Here is a 22,316-nt window from a genome sequence, read left to right as displayed (position 1 = left end):
ACCGGTACCACACTCTGCCAGTTCTTTGCTTGCCTTCTCTACAATCTTTTGTAACTCTTCACTACCACTGAGAGGCAAGGGTGACTCAGTGGTTTGAAATTTCTACCTTTTTGACACTAAGAGTGATTACCGGTTAAGACACTAGAGCTAAGTTAACTTGCCCGTAGGATAAAGGGAGATTACACAATGCAATCACAAACAAGGGCACATCACATAACACCAACATATATGAGGAAAACCCAAGATGGAAAAAACATCAGTGAGAAATACTGTTGGAGTCTACTAGTTATCTTCTTGTTGCAAAAATAAATTGTAACTCTCAAGTATGTCTCTCCATTGGTTCTCTTTTCTACAGATCTCTATCATTTCTCTATTCAACTTTTCTCTACAACAATCTTATCTCCTGCTGCAACCCACTCTTTGTTGCACCTCGCTCTCAGTTGCACCCTCGTCGGTTCAGCATCTTCTCCTTCTCTACCAGTTTTTCTCTCTGTTGGTTATTCTCTATGTTGGTTCTCTCTTCTCTCAGCTACATTGCTGCTCTGCACTGGTACCACACTCTACCAGTTCTTTGCTTGCCTTCTCTGCAATCTTTTGCAAATCTTCACTGCTCGTTCTATTACTACCAATTTACTCCTCGATCAGACTCAATGACTAATCATGCACATGCTAATAAAGAATAATCACCTGCCTTCTACTCTTCTATCTTATCTCACAAAACTATGATGCACTCTTTGCATAATAGGAGATAAGATCCACTTACCAGTGGGAGTGGATCCTTGTCATCTGCCTTCTTCAATGTACCAATGTGGCTTCCCTATTTGAGCAACATATCTTTAAATAGGCACATGTTATCTGATTGGGGCACGCTTACTGTCAGTCTTCTCTTCATCCAGTGGGAGTCCTACTATTGGACATCCACTCAGTGTACCCGTGTCCTGCACATACTTTTCCTTTGATGTTGATGTGATTTAGGTAAAATTCAACCTCTTCATCACAATCTACAACCCAACATATTTCCTACTCACAGATATCATCATTTACCAGTTATACTATATACAAGAACCTATTCAAAATAAGGCAGATTCACCACCTGAAGAAATCACTACAACCCAAGGAGAAACATTGTATGAACAAATGCAAAGGGTACAAGTAGGCTTTGATTTGGAATATAAAAAAATTACAAGAATAGTATCAATTATTAGAGATCTCTTCTCACCCTACAACATACATGTCAGCAACACTGAAAGACTTTGGGAGAGTAATTCTAAAACTTATTCTAATGACTATGAATGGGGTAGTTGTTCAAATACTATTGAGGATGTCGCAAAAGGTGGTATACATTCACAAACACCCCTTTCTCAGGGGGGACAAGGGACATAGTCGATTACTTGAATTTAGTCCACACATATCTATAAAGCTAAGGAAAACAAGCACTGACACTACAAAAAAGTCTACATGGAAGCTGATACCATCAAAGATCTTGAAAATATCATTAACCTAGCCAACATCCCAGATAACCTTAACGATACCTCTATCATGACACTTACCGCAATTGACATCGACCCACCAAATGACTCTGTACCACTCATATTTCTTGATTTGATAGACTGGGACAAACTTGAACACCATGATATACCTATTTTCCCAAATGAAGAATCCATTGTCCATTACCTATAAATAGTCAACCCAGAAACAGGCTCTACCAACAAACAAAATAACAATATCTGCAATCAGAAGAGTGCCAAGTCTCTCAGTCGCAAAAATGAAAGAAACAAAGGATCTAATGCTGAAAACTAGTCAATGGCAGCACTAGATCACAAAAAAATCAAAATAAAGGATGCATCTGAGGGTGAAAACCTTTTTAAGGCACCTAAGGATGGGAAACTTGACATTCTTCCCCAACACTATCAGGAGCGATCACCCATATTGATTGAGCCAACTCAATCAATAAACATCAGTATAGAAGTAGCAGTTAAAAACATACACATAGCAAAATCATTGATAGAAGAGGAAAAACTAGTTTATCAGATTCTTCATAGAAAAGCAAATAAATTTTGTTTGTTTCTATGTTGATATGCCCAGAATAGATCCAAACTAATTCATGCATCATTTATCTATTTCTCTAGGAGCCAAGCCAATCAAAGAAAAGTTAAAAAAGGTGAATCTACATGTAGAATTAATGGTCAAAGATGAACTAAAGAAGTTATTAGAGGTTAGATTCCTTCAACCTATAGAATATTCTGAATGGATTTCAAACACTTTACTAGTTTCAAAACCAAATGGAAGCATCAGAATATCCATAGATTTTAGAGATGTCAACAAAGCCTGTCGAAAGATGACTTTCCTTTACCCAACAATGATAGAATTGTGGACCTCACATCGAACCATGAAATGATATCATTAATGGACAATTTCTTTGGCTATAATCAAATCAAGATAGCTCCAGAGGATCAAGATAAAACAACATTCACCTATCCTTGGGAACGTATTATTGGAACATCGCACCTTTTGGCTTGAACAATGTTGGAGCAACTTATCAAAGAGCAATGACAATAATATTAAATAATATGATGCATACCTTCATGGAGGACTATATGGATGATTTATTGGCTAAGTCATTCACCCGGGTAGAACATGTGGGCATATTAGATAAAATCTTTAAAAGATTGGAACAATTATAAGTGAGGATAAACCCTAAGAAGCATGTCTTCGGGGTGATATTAGGTAAATTATTAGGCTACATTGTATCTAAAAATTGCATTGAAGTAGATCCAGTGAAGGTACAGGCCATCATGGAGATGCCACCTCTCAAGAACATTATTCAACTCAGATCTCTACAAGGATGGCTGCAGTCAATCAAGCGATTCATAGTCGAACTAGTAGATAAAAGTCTAACATTCAATCATCTGCTACATAAGAACATACCATTCAGATGGGAACCCAAGTGTGCATAATAATTCTATCAACTCAAGTAATATCTAATAAATCCACCAGTTCTGGTACCACCAATAGTAGGAAAGCCACTCATTCTCTACATATCAACAACAAAAGTATCATTAGGGACACTATTAGCACAAGAAGATCAAGAAGGCAAGGAATGAGCTATCTATTACATCAGCCTAACATTAAACAAATATGAGATAAATTACACATTCATTGAGAAGGCTTGTTTAGTTGTGGTATTCGCCTCTCAAAAATTTTGACATTACATGCTAGCTCACACAATCAAGCTAGTAGAAAAAGTTGATCCTCTCAAGTATTCACTCAGCAAAGTAGCTCTTACAGGTAGACTTGCTAAATGGGTCATGAATCTAAGTGAGTTTGATATCTAATACACAAAGCATCGAGCTATCAAGGGACAAGTATTTGTAGATCAATTAGCTAAAGCACCACTACCAGATAAGAAACCAATGAAGGTGGAATTTCCAGACATGGATTTCCTTATTGTTACACTCAAGCAATGGACCCTATACTTTGATGGTTCCTACACCCAACATGGATCAGGTGTCGACATCTTGTTCATCAACCCTAAAAGGACACACCATTCCAAGATCATATAGACTCATGTTTCCATGCACCAATAACATCACTAAATATGAAGCCCTAGCCACAAGAATCAAAATGTTAGTGGAATGGAGAATCATGGAATTAAAATTGTATGGAGATTCTCAACTAGTTATAAATCAAATCAACAATGAATATCAGACAAAGGATGACAAGCTACTACCATACAAAAGAATGGTAGATGACTTCAAACAGTACTTTGTACATATCACATTCGAGAAAATACCAAGGTTGGACAATAGAGAGGTTGATGAAATGGACACTATCGCTTCACTGCTACAAATTCTAGAGCAATAGAGTCGTTATGATTTTCTAGTAGAGTAATTGTTTTCCTCGGCCTATGACAATTCTGCTTCCCACGTCATCTATGCCTTAACTAGTGCAGACTCTCCTCTATATGGGAAAATATATGAATATCTTAAAACCAATACCCAACCCATCAACCTATCTCCTAATGAAAAAAAACAACTTTATCTAGCAAGCCACCCATTATATCTTACCATTGATACATTTTATTGTCGAGGTCTAGATGGTACTCTTTATCATTGCCTTGATTGCAATAAACCAAACTCTTCTATACATGAGCTTCATAAGAGTATATGTGGCACGCATTTAAGTGGTCCTACTCTCAGTAAAAGACTTTTGAGAATGGGATATTACTGGCCGGCAATGGAAAAAGACTATTATCAATTTGTAAAAAAAAATCCTAAGTGCCAAATTCATGTCAATCTTATCCATGCACCAGCACAGGAGTTGCAACTATTTACAACATCATGACCTTTTTGTCAGTGGGGACCTTATTTAGTAGGGAAAATCCATCCTTCCTCTTCAAATGGACACAAGTTCATTATCACATTGACACAATATTTCACAAAATGGATTGAAGTACTCCCCATAACCATAGTAACTAGAAAACATATTGCCTCATTTATTCTCAATTATCTAATTTACAGATACGACATTCCTAGTTCTATCATCACAGACAACAAACGTCCCATAAAAAATTAGGATGTGCAAGAACTATGTGAGCAATTCAAAATCCAACATCGTTTCTCTACACCTTACTACCCATAGGGGAATGGTCAAGCAGAGGCATCAAATAAAACAATCTTGAAAATCCTAAAGAAAATAATAAATGATGCAGGTAAGGATTGGAATGTACAACTCAATCTGGCACTCTGGGCATATAGGACTAGCATCAAGACACCTACAGGGGCTACACCATATTCATTGGTGTATGGATTAGAAGTAAATTTACCTCTTGAGGTAGAAATTCCATCACTCAAGTATCTTTAAAAGGCCTCATACCAGATGAGGAGTATCGGTAAACAGATTGCAAGAACTAGAGCTTTTGGATGAAAAATGACAACATGCCTATAATCATCTCAAAGCATACCAACAACACATGTGCAGAAGCTACAACCATAAAGTCATCCCTAGGATTTTTAAAGTCGGTGATCTTGTACTCAAAGTAAATCCAAGAAATCAACATGATCAAGAAAAGAAGGGGAAGTTTGAACCTAACTAGTTAGGTCACTATGTCATTATATTAGCCTATGGATCAGGCACATATTAGCTAACAACCTCAGAAGGAGATATGGTTGATGAACCAACCAACAAAATCCATCTAAATAATCTCTACACTTAAGTTGTCTAATGCACAAAAATGGTTAAAAATACAAAAAAAAATAAAAAAAATACGAAAAAATGGTGCAATAAAAACAAGTGGTGAAAACCTGGTAACAAACACTATTTGTGAGGGAACGAATCCTCTATCTATCACTACTCATATATTTTACATCCAAATTCAAAGCTAATGGGCATCTCCCAACACTTTTTACACAACATTATCCCGGACATACTTAGCATAGTCAATGTCCTTGATTATCTAAAGATCAGCTCATCATATCCCACCATGGCTTGGTAATCACTATGAATATCAACAGCAATCATATCTATAATTAGGGGCAACATTACTCTGACTTCAAGCATTCCAATAACAAGTAAACAAAAATCATAACACGCTAAGAAAACCCTGTCAAACAACAACTCATCAGTCGAGAAAACAAGACATTGATCCAATTAACAACTTCAACACACACATGATGGATGATTTTATGAATTAAAATTTGTTTACATCTCACATGAAGTTTTGACTATTTTGTATCCTAAATTTTTGAATCATTGGATCTCCTGAATTTCTCAATGATGCATCAAGCTAGAGAAAGTAGCGGGGGAGTCTGATATTTTTTTTGGTTTTTTTTTTGTGAGGCAATCACTTGTATGGTGCAAATTTGTCTTGCAACATGATTGGAAACATATCATTAAAGGCATTCATCCAATTTGTGCATACAATGGTTAAATCATGTTTGTTTTACACAAGCAACACACAAGTCATCTTGGTTTAATTATACCTTGAAGCTTGTGCCCTCTTGCAATATCAAAATCCATGTATGTTTTACTCAGGTCATTATGGTTCAATTATACCATTATTCTTGTATAAATTTCCTTCATATGGAAAGCTCAATGATGACAAACAAAAACAAAGCAAAAACATGTGACTACACAGGAATGACAATGAGAAAATGAGGGTGATCATTTAGTTGCCTATCATTTTATACTTGTATTTAGTTGCATATCATTTTATACTTGCATTTAGTTGCATATCATTTTAAACTTGCATTTAGCTATGTATCACATTTTTATCTTACATTAATTTCACATCATTATCATACATTTGATTTTCTAGATACATCTCACATCGTTATCATTATCATACATCTCATTTTCAAGATACATCTCATATCATTATCATTATCATACATCTCACATCATTATCATATACTACATCAAAGAAATCAAGATAACAAAGCATTATCATATTTTCATCATTATAGCTCATACATCAAAAACAAAAGCAAAAGCCTTACATCATCATCATAGCAGCATCATATCAATCCATATCATAAATCATCATCCATAACAAATCACATGTGAATTAGAGAAATTAGTGTTATATATATATATATATATATATATATATATATATATATATATATATATATATATATATATATATATATATATATATATATATATATATATATATCTCAAAATTAGTGAAATGTATGAAGGGGTATCATGTCCATCAAAATAAAAAATGATCAAAATACAACAGAGACAAGTCTCTTAGGTATGACTATCTCCTGAAGTTGATGGTCTTGCAATAGATGTCCTAGCTTCTGGATCCTCCTCGAGTAGATCATGTCAAGAAGGCTCTATAACATTTCTACTTTATGTCCTTGTTTGACTTCGAGCAGATCGACTGACAGCATAGCTAGGAGCTATGTGCTCTCTAGGGACTAGCTCCTCATATAACGAACTATAGTACTTGGCCTCCTTGGTCATGTACCGTATCTCTCTCAGTGTGTCCCGCATCAGGGCACCAACTATTGCTCTCTCCAATCTATTTGCAAGCTCCTCTGCTCGGCCCCAATTCTCTCTCTGTATCCCGCTCTGTTGTAATTTGTGTAATCTGGCACAACTGTGCTAGCACTTATTTGTGTGGCTATTGTATTGTGACCTATAGGGATCTAGTCTTTGAGTCCTATCAATGGGTGGGTACCCTAATCATAATGAGTACCTATATTGTGGTCCCATCTATACCTGTCCCTATCCAAGGCATAGGTTGAGCTAGAAACTCCGATCTCCTCCTCTGGGCATGTCGCCTATCATCCTCTATACCCCCAATCGCCACTAACACTGCACCTACCCTACCAATACCACCAAAACTAGGGAGAAGTCCTCCTCTCCATCCATCCTCTCCTCCTATATCCTCCTCCTCCTCCATCACATCCTACATCATCCCCACCTCCATCTTTGACCTACTCTCCCTCCTCATCTCTCTATCTAAGTCCCCCTCACCTCTCTGGCTACTCATCCTCCTCATCGTAAAAAGTACGTAACATCTCTACTGAATTTGATATCCATAGCACTGCATGTGCCATGAAGTAGGTCGAGAACTCTTATGCCATCCCCACATCAATAACCCTAGCTCCGTAATCCTAGATCTAGCCTGCCAATGTCATGTACTCCTCTACTGCCGCTACACTATCCACTATGGACTCCCACTTGGGCACATCATATCTCTGACGAGCATATAATAAAGCTCATTGTGGTATGCCCTACTGTCTCCCACACTATTGCTACACACGGCTATGCAAAAATTGCTCAATAACAAAGGGCATCCACCCAATCAAATATTTAGACATATACACATAGGGAATCTCTATCCCATCCTCAACCCACATCTCACAATCTATATATGGTCGTAATCCATAAATGGTCTCTTCCACACTAATACTAAATTGTGTTTGTTTAATAAAGAAAAAGATAAACAAATTAAGCATTCCAAGGTGATTTATGTAATTATCAGTCTTGTAACATCTGGTGGCAATGCTCCTTATCTTCAACTCCGTTTCTAGTGAAAAGAAATCAAACACTGCCCAATTTATGGATGGTGCCATGTCTTCATCTCGATTTATTTCAGAAATAGCATTTCCCTTAACACAAGAAAACTCATTTTGCCACTATTCTAATGATATCATCTCTCCTTCCTTGTAGATTGTTGACACTTTTGCAATACCATCTTTATCCAATACCTAGAGATCTTTATTAAGTGCATCTGCATATCTGTCATGTTCTTCTAAATATAGATCTTGATCTTTCTCTTTTGGTGACATGGCCTCGTGATTGTTCATTACATCCTGCAACCTTTTCTTCAACCTTTCAAGCTCCTCCAAGGATTTTATAGTCACTGTATAGGCCTTCTAATACTGTATGTTCAACAATGTCATTAGCAAGTTTGTTAATTCTCATATTAGCATTATCTACTTGTTTTGCAAGCTTTCCATTTTTTGTTCCCCAATAAATGGCATCTGTTAAAGCGTCTATAACCTTTTGATTAGTCTAGAGCATCATATCCAATTCATCATTCTCAATATCATGAGCCAGTTGTAGCAATTATTCTTGTAACTTTTGGATTTCTTTAGTGGCCTTCTCATACAAAGCCTTCTAAGTGTTATTTTCTATGTCCAGGAACTCTGTTTGATCTTGGTTCAACTTTTCTACATCCAAATTCAACCTAGCTGTGATCCTAGGATTAGTCTTTCTAGCTTGTTGGATCATCAAGTGGCCAAAAGCGTGATCTGTGTCAACAAGTATAGGTCTATTTTCTTTTGGATACAAATCCCACAGCAAGAGAGCCTTTAAATCCAAGTCATAACCCGAACCCATAAAGACTTGGTCAACTTCATTAGGCATGATTTGCCTAGTTGGATCTTGTTTTCTGAGAAAGCTATCAAATAATAATGCGGATCTCATGTCCCATCCAGAATAAATCAGCACACCGACATCCTGGAGGATTTGTCTCCCCTTTTTAGCTGTCATCTCTCTCATGGCTAGATCTACCTCTTCTTGCAATTTATGGATCTTTCCTTCTTCTATTTTTCCCTTCATAACATCCCTGATTTGCATCCCTTTATCTTAGCACAAAAATGTATTGAATTCCTTAGAAGAAATAAAATCATTATCATCAATAAAATCATCATGTTCTAATAGTCTTAAATCTCCAATCTCATGGACATTGTATTGTCCCTTTATCAAATTCAATTGCACATCACTTTCAAAACCAGGTGGGTAATCTTCCCTAGGCAAATCAATTGGAATAAAATTAGAGGTGGATTGGGGAGCCATTTGAAAAAAGGGCTGTGTATCCCTAATGCGATGTGTTTTGTCTATGAAAACATATATTTAGGGACACCTTCTAAGATTTCAAGTTCATGCTCCATGAGCTTGTTCTCTTTATCCAAGGGGTCATCTATCCCTTGTAGGACATCATCATTAATTTTTATTTTGTTTAGTTTCCATGCATAGGCCTTTGAGACCTTATCATGTTGTGTTGTCCTAGCAATGGTTGTCTCTCTATCCAAATTTCTCATAAAGTCTTCAGGCATGAATGGCTCATGATCACCTGCTCACATCTTCTGTGATTGCTTTGCTTCTCTTATGTAACCCTTAGGGTCAAATTTTGGTCTAGGGTCACCTTCCACCATTTTATAATAGTTTAATTTATTCTACAGCAATCCATAACTCTTAGAGCTCTTAATAATAAAATCTAAGAACACCAGCAACCCAGGAATAATGGATTGTTTTCGATGATCTGTTAAGTGTTGGGCACTTGTTGTTGACAAATTTGTGATAGTCTCGAGGCACACCACTCTATTAGGCACTGTGATAGACAATATATAAGGTTTTTCTTCAAACCCATATACTGTTATTTGAGTGTAATCTAGAAAGCAATACTAGTCTCTCCAATTATGCTCAACTGAGGTGTCTTCACCATACTCGTTTGGTCTCAAAAATATTTGAATTTTAGGAGACAAGGCATGGTCGCATGGATATCCCAACAATATGTATCATGTCTTAACAAAAAACTCCTTAAAATGCCAATACTGGTTATTATTGTATCTCTGATCCCATGAAGATATCCATAATTGCACAAGTTTTCTCATCCAACCTTATCATATGCCCTGATGCATAACTCATTTGGCCAAAACCCTTTGTCTTGTCCCACATACAACATCATATGCATAAGAATAGAATAATACTTAAAATGTACATTAATCACATCTTCTTTCAGTTTCTCTAAATCGTGATTAATGACTTAAGAAAGAAAAGTAGCAAAATCAAATGACCTGGGATCATTAGACTGCAAGTCTGCATAAATAACCCTGGCCGCTATATCTATCAAAGGATGAGTCTATATTCCCAGAACCTGAGCAACACAATAGTATGTATATTTGAAGTAAGGATGGAAAGAATTAACATCATAAGGAACTTTGTCTTCTTTGCCCAATGGCATTATCAACCCTACAACTTTAGGGCTATGGATGGGAAGTCTCCATCTCTTATTGATGTCTTCTATATTGAAATATTCTTATTCCAACTTCTTGGTATCAATTAGTTCCTCAAATCCCCAATCTAAATCAAACACAGTGTCGATAATTTCTTTTGTAATTGATAATATTGGTTTCCCCATATAATCATATATGGTCCTAGTTTTTGGATCATAATTATTGGCTAGGGATTTCATGAGTTCAACATTCACAAATACATTAGTCACTACTAGTTTCCCCAAATTTAATCTCCACAAATTATTCATAGGCTCAGGTGCATTCCTTCGTATTTATCCAAAAATTAATAGTTCATGACCTCTTATTTCTATCCATATATCTCCTAGGTCGTAAAACCTATCCTCCAAACCTTCCTCGCCTATTATAATTTTCTTAGACCTAAGGATTGACAAAGGACATTGGTCAATTAGGTCTTGGGTTAGTGAGGGCCCTTCCTTTTTGTGCCTCTTAGGTTTATCCTCCATGGGCTGGGTCTCTTTAGCTTTCCTAACCCTACTCGTTTTAGAAGATGACGTCTCCATTATCACTACAGAGCTCTAAGAATGAGAAACTTACTTGAATTCTAGGTAGACCTCTTGTGAATATGATTTTGAATCATCTAGCTTTCTGAGGCACACTGTGAATTCTTCAAGCGTTGCCCAAAAGTGTTTTCTTTCTTGTCAATTTATCGAGCATTCATGGTGATCTTATTAGTTAACATTACCGGTTGCACAATGGTCACAGAGGCATTCATTTGAATTTATGATGAGGTGACTTCATTAAGATTTGTATTGATCTTTACAGTAGAAAGTAATCATTTATCTAGCAGTACGTCATATTTTCTATCGATGCTCATTAATTTTATAGTTGCACTATTTTTTCAATTTAATCATACACTTCGATGGCATGAATTTATCTATCTTTAAAATGCCATGTTTCATCGATGTTACCTTTGTTTCAATAAAACCATCGTTATCATCAATGAGCCTTGTGGTTTCATCGATCTCCTCATTTTCATCAAAATCTTTACCTTACGTGTTCATGTCGATGTAATCCTCCATCAATTTATTGAAACCCTATTTTCGATAGGAATCCTTTTGTCGTTGCATTTCACAATCATCTTATCGATCTTTAAGTTTATCGATAATGGTTCCTCATTATCCAACTTTTGCATTGGCATCAATGAAATTCCTTATGTTGGTGAAAGAAGAATATCTTCCTTCGCCCTTTTGTTTTTACCGTTGGCACGTTATCGATGAAAATATCTTATGTTTTATTGACCTTTTGTCTTTCAATAAAACTGTCACTATCAGCCAATTACTTTAGTATCTCTTCGACACCCTTCTTTTCTCAAAAATTCCTATCGATGAAACCTTCCCCAGTTTCTTTGATCTTCTTTGAGGAATTATTTACATGTCCTACCGATACCGTAGTTTCTCTAGCAAACTTGCGTCATCGATGAAATCTCCTTTGGTTTCTTCGATATGCCTTCTATCAATGATAAATAATGCTTTCGACAAGTCCTTTTAAAATTTGATCGTGGCCCAAGTCTATTCGATAATTCATCTTATCAATGAAACATCAATACATTTCTTCGATACTACAAGTGTACCATTTCGGTCAAGCTAGACATTTCAGTGAGAGGTTAGTGTGTATATCTGATTGCTTTAGTTTGGATGATAACTTTTAGGATTCTAATGTCGGTGGAAGTTTCAAGGGTTCTATCGAAATTCTTAAGGGCATGCTTGATTTCATTTTTTATAGAAAACTTTCATAGCTTCAATTAAAACCATGGAATTCTATTGATTTAAATTCGATGCTCAACACCACCCCTAACCATAATCCTATTCCTAACTCTAACCAATATTTAAACCCTAACCCTGATATTATACACTTATTAACTATAAAATAATATTACAGTTTCAAAATAAGAATGTAATAGTATTATACTTATCATATGGCACTCTATTAATATTATATTACTAATAAAACTACAAAAATAATATTATAACTAAAAATAATATAATAAATTTCAAATATTTTAAATTTATATTATGAATATTATTTTCAATAAATTATAAAATAATATTATAATAATGAAAACAATATAAATTAATAATAATAGTATATTATAATATTATTACACAAATGAATAGAAAATAAAAATAATAATAATTGCAATAATAATATTACATGTTATTACAACAAATATTAATAATATAATATTATATAGTTCTATTTTGATTTTTTCATTGTTTCCCATGTTACGCTTCGACTGCTATTATTACACAAACGAATAGAAAATAAAAATAATAATATTTTTATCATGTAATGAGATTTTTTTAATTAAGCCTTTTTGGGTTCAGTCGACCTTGTTGTCAAGGTTGATGATCGATATATATGGATGCATTATTCATGTAATTCATATTTTGGTAAAGCTTCTACATTATCAAAGAATTGAGAAGGTCCGAACAAGCGATTACATCTTTTGATGGTGTGTTTGAGCAGAGATTGAAGAGTTGTAGAGTAGACAAATATGCTTAAGAGGAAGTATCATCAAGCATTAGCAGATGTTATTCCTTCAGTTCACTTGATTTTAGATAGTTGTCCAAATTTGTTTGTAAGTTAGTGAGACTTATCTGTAAGGTAGTGAACCTTCCTTGAAGGTTGTAGCCTTCCAGGTTATTGTATCTTGAGAAGTGAGCTCTAGGTAGTCAGCCTGAATGCATATGCATTCCCCATTGTAATTATTTCACATACTACTATAGAGTATCATTTCATTGTTGGTAGTGTCCCAGCGTGGTTTTTTCATTGACTGGGTTTTCCATATAAAAATCTTGGTGTTGTGTTGTGCTATTGTTTTTTTTTTTTATCTTTGTTGTTACTATAGTTAATTAGATTTGCATTAAAGGTTGAAATTTATCAATCCGGTGACAACTAATTCATTCCCCCCCCTCTCAGTTGTCCTTCTTTGCTGTTGCCAACAATATCTAGGACTCATGAACTTTTTCCTTGGCTTGGAAGTACAAAAGATAGAAAAAGATATATATTTTCCATACCAAGCATGTAGCCAATTTATTAAAAAAATTTATAATGGTGGCATGAAAAGGACTTGCAACCCCCATAGAACTTGGTGATAAATTAACCAAGGTTTAAGTCCCAAGGTTGATGCTACTATGTATTTAAGTTTGTCATGTAGCCTCATGTACCTAACAACCACTAGAATTAATATTATGTATGTTGTGAGCCACATCTTAGTTCATGAAGGATCCACATGAGTCTCATTAGATAGATGCTAACTTATATTTTTTTTAAGTAGTATGAGTTCATTAGATAGATGCATGTTTTGGTAAGATGTGTAGGGAGCCCTTTCTGTGAGGTTAACCATGGCGAGAACTTTAGTTACATCTCATTCATAGTAAAATTTTTTGGACCCATGAAAAATTCCTTCATCCAAATCATGGTATAAAATTAAATTTTTTTATGCTTATAAAGTTGGATCTCTTTTCTTCATAGTAAGGATCAAGTTCTTAAATTGTTTATTTTTCTAAATTTCTCATATTTGGTGAAAGAAATTTTTTTTAAACTTATAAGTCTAAGAATTAATTATGATAAGGCATATGTAAATAATTATTTCATTGGTTGTTTAAAATCATATTGTCTTAATCATGAACTAAGTTTTTCCTATACACCTTAACACATTAGTGTAATGGAAAGGAAGCATATTATATTAGTTAGTTTGTAGATTCATCTCTAAATCTCGGCAAACTCATTTTAAACTTGCAAATATAATTATAAAATATAGTAAAAGATATATTCATAATGTTGGTCTCTTAATGATGCAAAATATGAAATTATTTAAAAGGATATGTTTATTGAGATCTAGGGGAATATCCCAATAATGGGAGACACACTTGTGGATATTGTTTCTTTGTTGGATCAAGCGCGATCCCATAGAATAGTAAAAACCAACAATCTACTTCTCTTGGCTCTACCCAACGTGAATATAAAGGTTGTACCAATGCATCCAAAGATGTATATGGTTAATAATATCAATTGAATACTGAAGGCTACCTCAAGAGTCTCCTTCACCTTTGCATAGTGATGATCCAAGGGCCAATTAAGAAAAATAAATTTCTCTGTTGTATTCTAAATATTTAGATCAAGTTTTAGATATTCTCATCAAGTCACTTTGTAAAGATAATTATCCCCATCACTATTATAATCATGGATTAGACCCTATTGATGGGTTTGAGGTAAAATCACTAAGGGAGAACTGTGGGTGTTAGGAAAGTTAATCTTGTTTTACTTGTTACTTGTAGAAACATTCTAAGAAATCCTTAAAAGTCTGTTACCTTATTTGAGTTCACACATGTGTTAATTTAATTCATTTAATTTATTCCAAACATGTGGAATATGGAATCCTTTCTGTTATAAACCAAGTTTCTATTTCTCTCATTGTATTTTCTTAGGATTTATGTCATATTCATAATTATGAGGGTTTTTGCTTTTCTTTTTGCCCCCTTAAAAATAATATGTTTCCTTGTTGGATATTGGTCTATTTGCTTTGGGTTATGGTTTTTCATATTTATGGTAACATTCTACATTCAAACAATTTCTCATTGAGAAGTTTATTTCATGTTATCAATATTATTTTCCTTTTAGCTTTTCAATTTAATTTTATTTGATTCTAAACAAATTGTTAAGAATAGACAAACTTAAGCAATGAATTCTCTATTTTAATTTTTTTAGCTGGATCACCTAAAATTACAGTAATTTTTTTAATACAATGTACCTAAAAATATGATTTCAAATGAACTATCTAAATAAATTAAACTAGAATATCACTAGTAAAATTAATTACAAAACTGCCCTTGATAGGTTTTGATGGAATACCATATGAACCAAAATATCTACTCTTCTGTTCTTTCAAGATGTATATTTACTTCAAGGTGGTGTCTAAAAATATTATGTAATACCTCTCTAGCTTGATAGTTAAACACATAATATCTAGGTCAAAACCCTTAGTTGTCTTAAATAATAAAATGGATCAAAATGGAACATCATTTATAGACATGCTATTAGACTATATGATGATGATGTGTGTTATATTCTTTAATTTCCATTTAAAAATAATGTATGACATAGTTATTCTCCTCTATGATCTTTCTATATCTCGATATGTTTATGAGTATATTGTATGTTTTGATTAGTTTAAGATAATATTTTACATAAATTATGTTCAAAGTTGGCTCATAATATCCAATATAATGGAACACGGAAGTTTCAATGTAAACTTAAATATTTGCATTTTAGGGATCCTTGTTATACCCATTATGATTGATTTTAATAAATATGCAATGATAATTATATTTTTAAATGACAAAGTGGTTAGCCTAGGACAAGGGATATCTATATCAAGATTAATTGATAGAAAAGGATCTAAGATATAAGGAGCAACAAAATAGGAATGAATAATAAGTTACATATGTTTAATAGTGATTCAAACTATATTAATAATAGATTATATTATAGTTGAACAAATCATATCATAAGTGTACTATAGATAATAATGATAGTGTGGATTTGCTCCTCTTGAAAAGCATATCAACATTAAAGAATACAACTCAAACTATAAAAGTATTAGGTCGACATCTGGTGATTGTTGATCTATGTTGATCTTCATATAGAATTCAAGAAAACTTAATTGAGGTTCAATTTGGAAAATTTGGAGATTGTTACTTGTTATGTTCTTGTGGAATAAATATGGAACAAAATATTTCATACTTTTTTGTAATAATTCGCTCGAAAATAAATAATCAAAGGGTACCAAAGCACTTTAAAACTATAATAAGCTTTTTATCCTACACATTAGACATTTTCAATTATAAAATGCACATGCTATAAGTTGTTTGATGTTCATTAACTTTAGAGCATAACAATTATTACCCTTAATAATTTAAAAGTATGCTTTGCAAAATAAGTATGATAATATTAAGTACTCTAACTGATTTCTAAAATTCAAAGTAGAGTTTATAAAACATCAATAGAAGAGGAGTGAAACATGGATAAAAAATGGTCAAATTATGATCCAAGACTAACATAAGCATGTTTTATTTATTAATTTGTTATTACAAATCAACACATCCTCATTGAGGCTCATAAAATAAAGAAAATTGGAACAACCAACAACAAATATTTAATAATGAGAATTACTTTTATTTGTATGTTGTATAATTTATAATTTTATACTATTTTATAAATAATTGATTTTATAACATGACAAGTGATGTTGGGTTGACATGCTCTTTGATACCATGTGGAATTTTTTTGACTTAGAGCTACAAAGTGGTGAGGTCACAAACAAGGGGGGCATCCCCATATGACAAAGTTGAGGCTCAAACCTATGAGCACATTGGATCAGGGAACATATAAGCTTGTGATGATAATGACCATGTGTGGGTTTGAACCATACTGAACACAAAAACAACATCACCACTTTAAAATTTGTATAAATTATTATATAAAACGGAATGATTTACAATTAAGAGGTGAAATTTCATTCAATGTAAACGTTCAACATCTGTAAACAATGATAGTGAGATCACATCATGGATTAGATTTAATTGAAAGAGTACTCCCAAACACATAATATGGAAAACTTAAAAAAATGCTTTCTTGCAGATCTCACATAAACAAGAAATTAAAAAATTGAATGGAAATAATAAAAATGGGGCAGTCATAAACCACACCTACTAAGTGACATATTAAGCCTAGAGAATGTTAGTCAACTCTAAGTGTTTAACACTTTTAAGCTTAGAAGTGTATTCTTAGTGTGACCACACACATTAAGCAACATATTAAGCCTAGAAAATTTCAGTCAACCCTAAGTGTTTAACACTTTAAAGTCTAAAAGTGTAAACTTAGTATCTGTGATTTAAACGATTCCCTAAAAATACCCATGAAAATTCAATATCATCTCCCTAACCATCACTAGCCTGTTTTGTATACTCCAAGAAACATAATTAAGTAAAAACTCTAATTATTGAAGAAAAGACATAGCAAGGGTAACGACAGGTGCAGTTTTATATTTTCGCTCATACGACAGATGATACATAGATACGCAGTGCAAGGCTTATTGTATCAACGTAATATATATACGAAGTACAATGCTTATTTTTTCAACAAACGTTGAGAAAGATTATAAGTTGGTGCACTTCATTATTACATTCCTATTATCACATAACCTGGCGACTACGGTCACCATGGAGGGAGCAAGCAGGGGTGTTATGGCACTCGTAACCGCAGTCCAAGCTATAAAACACTGTTTCCACATAATTAGACTTGGAATAATCCTCCGGAATAGTTAAGGGGCGTTCCTCGTGAGCGAAGCACTCGGTGAAACCGGTCACAGAGTCCACTACGTATGGCTTGTACTTGTATGCTATTCCCTTCCTCAATGTCTTTTAACAAAACGAAGATTACGATCAATACATTTATGAAGCTCAGCTAAGCTCCTTCGGTAAAACAGATTAGAGAAGACATAAAAAAAGAGAAACAAAACATACCACAGCACTGGCCAAGACATCTACAGGAGTCTGTGTCATGTTCTCCACTTTAGAAAGGACCCAACTGCCCATCTCAGGAGCGTTTCCAACCATCTTAAATTCTCGCCCAGACATCACCCTTTGAACCAACACAAACGTCACGATCACATCTTCTGCCTGCAAACGCACCTAAAGATGGCAAATTTCTTATGATTCTTATATGCACTACATTTATCAAATTTATAGTAAGTAGCATTTAGTTAAAGACATAATCTAATCCAAAATATTGTTGAAATGCATAGGTTAAAAAATCTAATCCAAATCTGTTCCAAGCTATTATGTAGTATTATTATTGACAAGAGAAGAAAAGAGTAATTAAAAGTTACAGACCCTCCCTTGGTCGGAGCAAGCATTGTTTTCATGGCAATCGTAACCGCAAGAGATGCTCCAAAACACTGTTTCCACATAATCAGACTTGGAATAATCTTCCGGAATAGTTAAGTGGCGGTTCTCGTTCGCCGAGCACAAGGTGTTACCACTATCAGAGTCGACTAGTACTGGCTTGGACTCATATGCTGCTCCCTTCGTCAATTTCTGTTGAAAAAACCAAGATTAAGATCAATACGTTTATGAAGCTGATCTAAGATTGTTGGATAAACCAGATTAGAGAAGACAGGTAGAAAAAGAAACAAAACATACCACAGAGATGGCCCAGGCATCGCCAGGAGTCGATGTCATGTTCTCCACTCTAGAAGGCTCCCAATTCCCCAGCTTGTCACTGTTCCCAACGATCTTAAACACTTGCCCGATTTCGGCACGTTGAACCATTATAAATGTTACTATCACATCTTCACCCTGCAAATAAGATATTAAATTTCATTGGATTCTCACGCGAACGACATTTACAGATTTTATAATAGTATTTAATTAGAGACATGAAATCTTCAGTCTATGATAATTATTCGCAATAAAATTTGATTAGACTATGTATATTTATAATCAAAGCAAGATAACTAGAGAAGCGAATTCAGAGATAACTAATAGAACATGAGACAGACAATGTTGATGAGGGGAGTGAAGTTAACCAGAACCAAGAAAAACATGGTTTTGCTAGTTATTTCTCAATTTTCTCTTTAAGTAAATTATCATCATGAATGAATATGAATGTAATCCTAAATATTGAAGAAAAACATATATTTAGATAATCTTATCCAGAAAACTTAGACGCTATTGTGTGGTATTATGATTAAAGAAGCGAAGAGTAGTTCAAGGTTACAGACCGAAGAACGGACTGCATGAAGGCTGAGCGCACCCACAAAGAGGAACAGCAGGGCAAGGCTTTTTAGCTGGACAGCCATGGCTTTTTCTTTGGTCAGAGCTATCAGAGAAATAAGGATGTTCAGTAAATGATAAGGGAAGGACCTTCGTATAGAGGGATTAAGATGGTGACCAGAATGCACCCACGTTAATTGAAAATGACGTTTGCCTTACCCATTTGTGAAAGGGCAGCTAGATGTTTGGACCCACGTTAATAATAAGAACGTGGGAAAGGAAGACAAATATTATAAACATGACTAACCTTATCTCAATGTTTCCTTTCACGCTATCAAAATGAGTGGTGTATTGAATATTTGGGACGGCGTTCACTGAAATGGAAATTAAATATAAAATTTACGGCATTCAAATTTCAAGGACCACATGCCCTTGACAAAGACTAATAAAGCACGTCCTTTGCGTCCATCTCCATTAAATGCAATAAATGTTTTTGACATCAGTCAGGTTATAAACGTTAAACTTACAGTCAATCAGATAACTAGAGTAGTTAATTTTTCCCTTGTAAAAGAGAACCATGTATACTCATAATTATCTTGAATACAGTAACAAATCTCTCACTCTCTTACAATAATATTTATTCAATAGGGAGGTTGCACCATGGGCATGAGCAGAGTCGTGGGAAAGCAGGGTTGCACCAAGGGTCTATTCAGGAAGGAACGATTATCGCTCACAATGGGTTTTTGAAAACGGAGGCTGGGTAGATAAATGCTTTGAGCAACATCAATAGGTTAGACAATACCCAGAGCCAAATATTTTAATCTGGACAACCAAGGCCCCAAAAAACCCTAAAAAATGAATGGTAGATTGTAAAATCCAGATGGACCAAAACAAGGGAGAAACTAGCTCCGAAAGTACCAATTTTGCATCATTCGAATGCTAGGCCATGTGTTGCGCCTAGGGCGTCTTCCTGGGCTGCTGCTAATATTAAGAACAAAGTGTGAAAGGTTCCAAAAGAAAATGAGGAGAGTACCATGAGATTGTGGGGGCCAAAAATTAAATGGAGCAAGGAAAACCCACCAATAAGAAAGAAATGGAATGATCTTGGAATGGGGGTAAATAGGATGGCCATTGGAAAAAACACCAGAACCAACATTCAGAGCTTCAGGATGCACTCAAATAGCTGGCAAAACGGAAAGGAGAAAGAAGCATCTGAACTCCATAACAGGCAGGAAAATATGAAGCAATTTTTCCAACCCCCTCGACAACCATTTAAGATAGTCTAGAAAAAAAGGAACCTAAGAAGCAAGCTATCTGTAATCCCATTAGAAATAACATCGGTAGCAGTAAACAAATTAATTGAGATTGCTCTGATAGTCAAGTGAGGTGGACACGAATTGGGGGAAGGAGATTCAGAGGATATAATCAAATGGTGGAAGGAGAAATTGGGTGCCAAATTTTGACACAAGTAGCTTCATGACTAATAAAACCCTAAAATGGTTTATAGTGCCAAATTTTGACACAAGTAGCTTCATGACTAATAAAACCCTAAAATGGTTTATAGTGGAGGGCTTGCTGGCATAATATTAAGGTGAAAGAGAAATCATCAGAATAGGAGATGCTTTGGGTTCATTCATAGGAGTAGATGAAGAAGCAAGCTATTTGTAATGCCGTCAGATATAACGTTGACAACAATAGACATATTAAAGGAGATTGTGCTGATAGTCAAATGGAGCGGAGATGAATTGGTGGAAGGAGATTCAGACGATATAATTGTTATCTCCTATAAATGCACCCTATTCAAAGTCGAAAAACTAAGCCTCTTGGAGAAACATGGGATCAATCCCAGGCTATGGATCACCTATAACTAGACTGAACCTATGAATAAGGTCGGCTCCTACCTAGTTCTATTTGATTATCACCTATACTAATAACTTGTAGAGGTAAAGGGTAAGGAAGAATGTGAACTTAGAAGCTTAAACCTTATAAAATAAAAGGTGATGCATCCAAATATCAATAAAAACCTGTAGAACAACTTGTAAACACAAGGCAATCAACAATAAGTTGATATACACAACTCAGTAAAGATATGCATTGCATCACTATTTTGTAAGAAGGCTACTATATATGTGGATTTTGAAGGAAAGAAACTTTCACAACTAAAACACCTACAACTTAACTCAACTTACAACCTAAAACTACATATACTTTTATGTCTAAAGATGCTAAAAAGGAGACACAATAACTAGGAATCAAGAAATTTATAGCTTAAAGCATCAATCACTCAAAAACAAATACAATACAACAAAAACTTTGAGAAGGTAAAATAGCTTATCTTATTGATTTCCAACGTTTCCACTGTAATACATCACCAAAAGATTCACATAAAAATGGCAAAATCTGCAGAAGGACTTCAAGAGTCACTAGACATGAATTGCATAATCAGAACTGGTTACAAAATCAGTCACATAAGTGACTATATCTAATTCTAACTAAAATTCCACCAAAATAGGACCTAAAAGCTCGATTGGTCGGATATACTCTTTCACCCTAAAATCTACCCCCTCAGTCTCCATGAAATGAGCCCATAATGTATAGAAAATTCATACAACACTAGTTCCATCATAAAGAGTCACAAAATAAACCTCAAATGCTCAATACTTTGTCAAAAGGCCTAAATTTCCTCCAACAAAAAATGAAACATCCCCTAGATGCTCTCCCTATGTTTGTAACCAACTCATAAACACTCATATATGCTCTCAAATGCACCAAGTCACCCTTCATTTGCACTTAAGAATAACAAAATGAATTAAAAGGTTTATAAACACCTTAAAGTCAATTGCTTTACAATGAATAATATGGAAAAAAAAAAAAAAAAATCAATTAGGAGTCAAAAGCATGTATATGTGTTGTATACTTGGTCTCCCTTCATAAGTTTAAACTCAACTCCTAGGGTGACATGGCACTTGTCATTAAT

General features: G+C 34.4%; 2 protein-coding genes across 2 annotated transcripts; both read right to left on the bottom strand.

Moving 5' to 3' along the window:
• Positions 1–17,562: 17,562 nt before the first annotated feature.
• LOC131856313 (uncharacterized) lies at positions 17,563–18,229 on the bottom strand. The gene is made up of 2 exons (XM_059207928.1): positions 18,089–18,229; positions 17,563–17,983 (listed from the first exon to the last, which is right to left on the bottom strand). The coding sequence occupies exons 1-2, from the start codon at positions 18,200–18,202 to the stop codon at positions 17,759–17,761; spliced, it is 339 nt and encodes a 112-aa protein (XP_059063911.1). The 5' UTR covers positions 18,203–18,229; the 3' UTR covers positions 17,563–17,758.
• A 213-nt stretch (positions 18,230–18,442) lies between these two features.
• Positions 18,443–19,435, bottom strand: LOC131856618 (uncharacterized). The gene is made up of 3 exons (XM_059208465.1): positions 19,348–19,435; positions 18,767–18,922; positions 18,443–18,661 (listed from the first exon to the last, which is right to left on the bottom strand). The coding sequence occupies exons 1-3, from the start codon at positions 19,423–19,425 to the stop codon at positions 18,443–18,445; spliced, it is 453 nt and encodes a 150-aa protein (XP_059064448.1). The 5' UTR covers positions 19,426–19,435.
• Between the last annotated feature and the right edge of the window lie 2,881 nt (positions 19,436–22,316).

Source organism: Cryptomeria japonica, chromosome 7 (assembly GCF_030272615.1).
Source record: "Cryptomeria japonica chromosome 7, Sugi_1.0, whole genome shotgun sequence".
Lineage (NCBI taxonomy): Eukaryota > Viridiplantae > Streptophyta > Pinopsida > Cupressales > Cupressaceae > Cryptomeria > Cryptomeria japonica.
Note: the sequence above shows the minus strand (reverse complement) of the source record. Positions and strands in the feature narration are given on the sequence as shown.

Excerpts from the sequence above, each read along its gene's own strand:
- LOC131856313 (XM_059207928.1), bottom strand. The coding sequence starts at position 18,202 with ATGTCTGGGCGAGAATTTAAGATGGTTGGAAACGCTCCTGAGATGGGC. Across the intron at positions 17,984-18,088 it reads ATGTCTTGGCCAGTGCTGTG|ACATTGAGGAAGGGAATAGC; the intron begins GTATGTTTTGTT and ends TTTTGTTAAAAG.
- LOC131856618 (XM_059208465.1), bottom strand. The coding sequence starts at position 19,425 with ATGGCTGTCCAGCTAAAAAGCCTTGCCCTGCTGTTCCTCTTTGTGGGT. Across the intron at positions 18,923-19,347 it reads TTCATGCAGTCCGTTCTTCG|GGTGAAGATGTGATAGTAAC; the intron begins GTCTGTAACCTT and ends TCTTATTTGCAG. Across the intron at positions 18,662-18,766 it reads ATGCCTGGGCCATCTCTGTG|AAATTGACGAAGGGAGCAGC; the intron begins GTATGTTTTGTT and ends TTTTTTCAACAG.